This window comes from Microtus ochrogaster, chromosome 6 (genome assembly GCF_000317375.1).
Source record: "Microtus ochrogaster isolate Prairie Vole_2 chromosome 6, MicOch1.0, whole genome shotgun sequence".
In the NCBI taxonomy this organism is placed as follows: Eukaryota; Metazoa; Chordata; class Mammalia; order Rodentia; family Cricetidae; genus Microtus; species Microtus ochrogaster.
In genome coordinates this window covers 58033310-58038157 of record NC_022013.1, presented here as the reverse complement: position 1 = coordinate 58038157, position 4848 = coordinate 58033310, and the positions used below count along the sequence as shown (strand labels likewise).

General features: G+C 53.4%; 1 protein-coding gene across 10 annotated transcripts in view; it reads right to left on the bottom strand.

The window, feature by feature from the left end:
* Nucleotides 1–3209, bottom strand: part of Ldb3 (LIM domain binding 3) — a 58693-nt gene extending 55484 nt beyond the window's left edge. For all 10 annotated transcript variants that reach the window (XM_013346806.2, XM_026779949.1, XM_026779950.1 and 7 more), the window contains exon 1: nucleotides 3117–3209. In XM_013346806.2, the coding sequence (XP_013202260.1) occupies nucleotides 3117–3209 (93 nt within the window). The remainder of the gene's footprint in view (nucleotides 1–3116) is intronic.
* Between the last annotated feature and the right edge of the window lie 1639 nt (nucleotides 3210–4848).

Sequence of the window (4848 nt, the reverse complement as noted above, 5' to 3'; positions counted from 1 at the left end):
CACACACACACACACACACACACACACACACACACACACACACACACGTTCAGCACTGTCCCATTTTTTAGGTGAGACCACTGAGGCTGTGTTAGAATTGAATAAAGACATTTGCTTCCTTCCTAAGGTGGAGGGTGCCACAGCCATAAAGGATGAAGGGGTAAGGTACCACACCTAGCCCCAGCACCTGGCCAGAGGCAGGGGCCCTGGTAAGGACTGGGCCTGTTGATCTGCTCCCTCAACTCCGCTTCCTGGAGAATTGGCTAAGGTGGGGGAGGGGAGGGGAGAGGCCGGCTCAGGTTGCAGGCCTCTGCACCTGTTTAGGATAAATAAAGGCATTTGCCCTCCACCCTAGGGTGTCCCTCCTGAACCCCATCTCTGCAGATTCTCAGGCTTAAGTTCACCAAATGAGGGTCTTGGGGATCTCCTGCTCAGGTTGATACCATAGTGTCTGTGTGGAGGCCATAGGCAAGGTGATATCCAAGCTTTCTCCCAGCATGCAGTTGGCAGCTGCTCTTCCTGGGAGAAACACATACCTGCTTTTGAGAGAGCCCAGCTTCCACCAGTGCCCAGACTGACAGGCAAAGGAGCAGGCATGGAAGTTAGGCTGTGTCAGAATGAGTGCATGCTACCCATGGGCACCTCTATCCCGTGCAAGCCTCAGTTTGCTGGGCTCAGGAGCAGGCATGGAAGTTAGGCTGTGTCAGAATGAGTGCATGCTACCCATGGGCACCTCTATCCCGTGCAAGCCTCAGTTTGCTGGGCTCCCAGTTGGTAACCTCAGACTTCTCCCCTGATCACCCCTCAGAGTTGCAGTGACTGTCCCCGGAGCAGGGGACTGCTGAAGCTGGGCAGAGTCCTGGCCTTGTGTCTCTGTGAGCAAACTGTTTCTGGTCTGGAGGCAAGCCGCGGCAGCAAATGCCAAAGGCCTAACGTTCGCAGTCAGCACTGGGCCTGAAATGCCCAAGCCTAGGATGCCAGACCCATGGTATCTGTAGCACACTAGTTGTATTTCTCAGAAGACTGCCATACCTGAACACCATTGCTCGGACCACCTTGCTCCAGGTGATTTGGGGTGTGGATCAAAAGTGAGCCGATCTCCCATTGCCCTGGCTTCTATGTTTAAATGTCTCCCTAGCTTTAGCTTCCAGCACACCCCAACTGCCCTCTCTTTGAATGAGGACATTCTTCCTGTTGTCTAGTTTAAAACCTCTGTGCTCCCATTTAAGCCCTGGCCATCTGGGGCCAGGTGGTACATAGGTCCTGAGTGAGGTCATTGCCTTTTCTGGGTACCACTGATCCTGGAGATGAATTTGTTCCCATTAGATGGAGCAGGGAGCACCAGCAATGAGCCTTGGGGATGTTGGGCTTAGTCCTAGGCATAGGAGGCCAGAGGGCACATGAGGACGATGCGAGAGGCCCTGTCTTATACAGGGAGGAAACATATAGCTGCAGGAGTGGGCACTGTGCAGAGCCAGGGTTGGGCGTAACCACTGGACTCTCATCCTGACGTCACCACATCGTCAAGCAGAATCTACACGGTTTAGGGTGTCCTCTTCACAAGAGCCCCGTGGTTTTCAGGGCAGTAGGTCTGGAGGGCAGAGACTTCAGATCTGCAGCTGAGAGGGGAGGGACCTTGTCCTTCCCCAAAGGCCACTCTAAAAGTCTAGCTTAAAAGTGGTCTGAGGGGGCTGGAGAGATGGCTCAGAGGTTAGGAGCATTGCCTCCTCTTCCAAAGGTCCTGAGTTCAATTCCCAGCAACCACACGGTGGCTCACAACTATCTGTAATGGGGTCTGGTGCCTTCTTCTGACCTGCAGGCATACACACAGACAGAATATTGTATACATAATAAATAAGTAATTTTTTTTTTAAAAAAAAAAGGTGGTCTGAGGATCAAGACTACTTCAGTGGCAATACTGGGCCCTGCCTGTCTGTCAGGCACTTTCCAGGCTTCTCAGCTACCACGGAGGACCAGCCACAGGTCCAAGGCAAACCCCAGGTCCAAGGCTAGCCCCAGGTCCAAGGCAAGCCTCTGCTGCTCTGTGGAAGAAACGGTAATCCAACCATGCCAGATTCCAGCCTCTAACTTCACAGTAACATCCTGGAGTCTCACCCTTCCCCTTAAGCCCAGATCAGTCCTCCAGGGGCTCAGCCACCAAGCAGGTTATACTTGTTCCCTGTATGCTTCTCAACCCTTAAGCCATGGGACCTTCAGATCTACCGGGACTTATAGGGTGCCTTATTTAATAAATACTGAGCAGATAGCAACAGCTATGGCCTAGGGGCTTGGACTACAGCAATAATTAAAGACCTTCCACTTTTTCTTTCAAATATGTCTACCTTTTATCTCTGGGCCTCAGTTTCTCCGACACAATGGAACCACCCTCATACCACCTGATGCTTGGTGCCATTTCCATGGGTGGTGCTGTTTCTCACTACATCCTACAGGACCCAGAGGGCATTGTCGCAGCCAAGCAAAGCCGTAAGACAGGCATCCCTGGGCTCAAGTGAGAAATACAGGTTTAACCCAAGAGCCAGGTGATGTAAGGTTTCTGCCAGGCCCGCTATGGCAGGGAGAGGAGGGGCTGGTGTCTGGGGACACTAGAGACCAGCAACCAGTCTAGCCTGGACTTATATTGTGACAGCAGGGCAGCTGGCAAAACAATCTGTCATTCTACCTACCTGTTACCTGCCTTCCCTATGCTAAGAATGCTCTCTCCTTAGCAACTGCCTGCTTTTAGGGAGGGACTTGAAGCTTGGAAATACCCCAAGCCTACCCTGCTAGGGAAGGGCTTAAGAAGGCCCCACATTCTCTGCTCACAAGCCCACCCCCTTTGCAAGATCAGCATTTCCCCTCTGCTCAAAATGACAGCTATCTGCCCATAATGTCTCGCTTAGACAGGCAAAGTCCAGGGAACAAGCTGGGGTGAGCAAATTCAGCTATGGACAAGATCAGACCAGTCCAGTCCTAGGCTTCAGACCAGAGGGGGCAGGTTTTGCTTTCCAAGAGCCTTGGGGGAGACAGACTGGCTGATGGCAGATGGACATGAATGAGCCCCCTTCCAAAAATGCCCTGCCCCTTTGGAAATAAGGCTATGGGCAATGTACACTTACCCGGGAGATAGTGAGGGGCATGTTGAAGTCCTTGCCTCCCTGAAGACGGAAGCCCCAGGGTCCAGGCCCAGTCAGAGTCACACTGTAAGACATTCTGGTGTTGACAGCAGCGGCTTCCTCTGCAGACAAATCGTACAGAGTCAGGTTAGGGGACACGCATGAACCCCACCTTTCCAGACCATTTCTTTGCTCCTATCTCTGTTCCTGGTCCCAGGACCCCGACCCCTGGCCTTGCCTGCTGTGTCCCTTGCTGCCTGGCCAGGCTGTGCAGAGCTCCTGGGAGGCTCCTAAGAATAGCTGAGGGTGAATGCCATCGACACTCATATCTGCCCTTGCTGCGCCCATAAATGGACTGTAACCCTACACTGGGCCCGCCTGCCTGTGGCCTCCCAGCCAGTCCACCATGACTCACATGGCTAATATAGTCCCTGGGGAGGGGTGTCAGGCTCCCAGAACACCCATCCCTGAGGGGCAGGCAGGGAGGACTGGCCCCCTTTGTGCCCTCCGCGGAGCCCACACACCCTTGTTTTAGTCAGTGGGTCCAATCTGGATCCTCCTCTGGGTAGGGGTTTTGTTAGTCTGTTGTTCCTGGTAAGGACCATGAGTTGGCACCTTATCCATTGTGGGGCCCTGAGGGGCCTTGGACTTGGCTTATACTCCACAGGTCTGCAAAACCTTCAGTTCAGAAGACTGCTGATTGGCTCTCAGCTCACTTTGATTACAGGACCAGACATAAAAATGACCATGTCATGGCAGTACTTTGAACACAGTCAAGTTCAGAAAAGGGCTCTTCACAACCATTTCCTTGGGGTCCTAAGAGGCCCCTACCTTGGACTGTAAGAGCTAAGGTTCAGAGAAGTTAAACACATCCTCCAAGGTCACACAGGGAGTGGACACAGGTTCCATTGGCGCCTGGGCTCCTGTAAATGGCATTCATGTCTGATAATGGGTTCCTAGTGGCTATGGACATCATCCAAAGCCCTGGCCTGGAGTAACGGGTGCTGCTTGACCCCTCGGGAAAAGGTCTGAAGCTGGGTCTGGTGTTGTCCCAGCCCTGTAGACCCTCTGGGGCCCAGGCAGTTATTCCTGGCTCGCCTGTCTCATTTGTGCCCTGGAAAACTTGACAGGAGCATGGAAAGCTACAGCTGCCAGCGCTGCACGCCAGGCTCCGTGCCCTTTGCGCAGGAATGGCAGCGGGTAGGGGAGAAGTACCATTTGTTCAGCTGCTAGGACACGGAGTCAGAAATGGCAGGAAGCATGTGTGGCATGCTCAGCCTACACCTCAGGGACAGAGTGCCCTGGGTGGGGGCCTTGGCCACTTGGGGCTTCGGTTGGCATGACATTTGCATTAAGATACCCTAGAAGCCCGCCTTCTGCCAAGAGAGACTCATGATCTCTTCAGACTCCCAGCTCGGGAAACTGAGGAAGATAGGTTGTGGTGTGGTCTCTTGCTGGCCCTCTCAAAGACACTCGCCTGGAGGACTCGATGCAGGCCTGGATGTGAGCAATTTCCTAGTTGCTACATCTCTAGGCTCCCCTCACCCAGCCTGGCGTACGTGGGATGCCTAAGATCGCTGATATTACGGGGTCGCTTGGTGGTTTGTTCAAGGTCACAAAAATAGCAGTGGGAGAAGCTAGGGAGGGACTTGTACTCTTCCCCTTGGTCTCACCACCTCCTTTTTGTTCCATGCAACTCCACCTTCATGGGCGAGGAGGTTAGAACGCTGCCTCT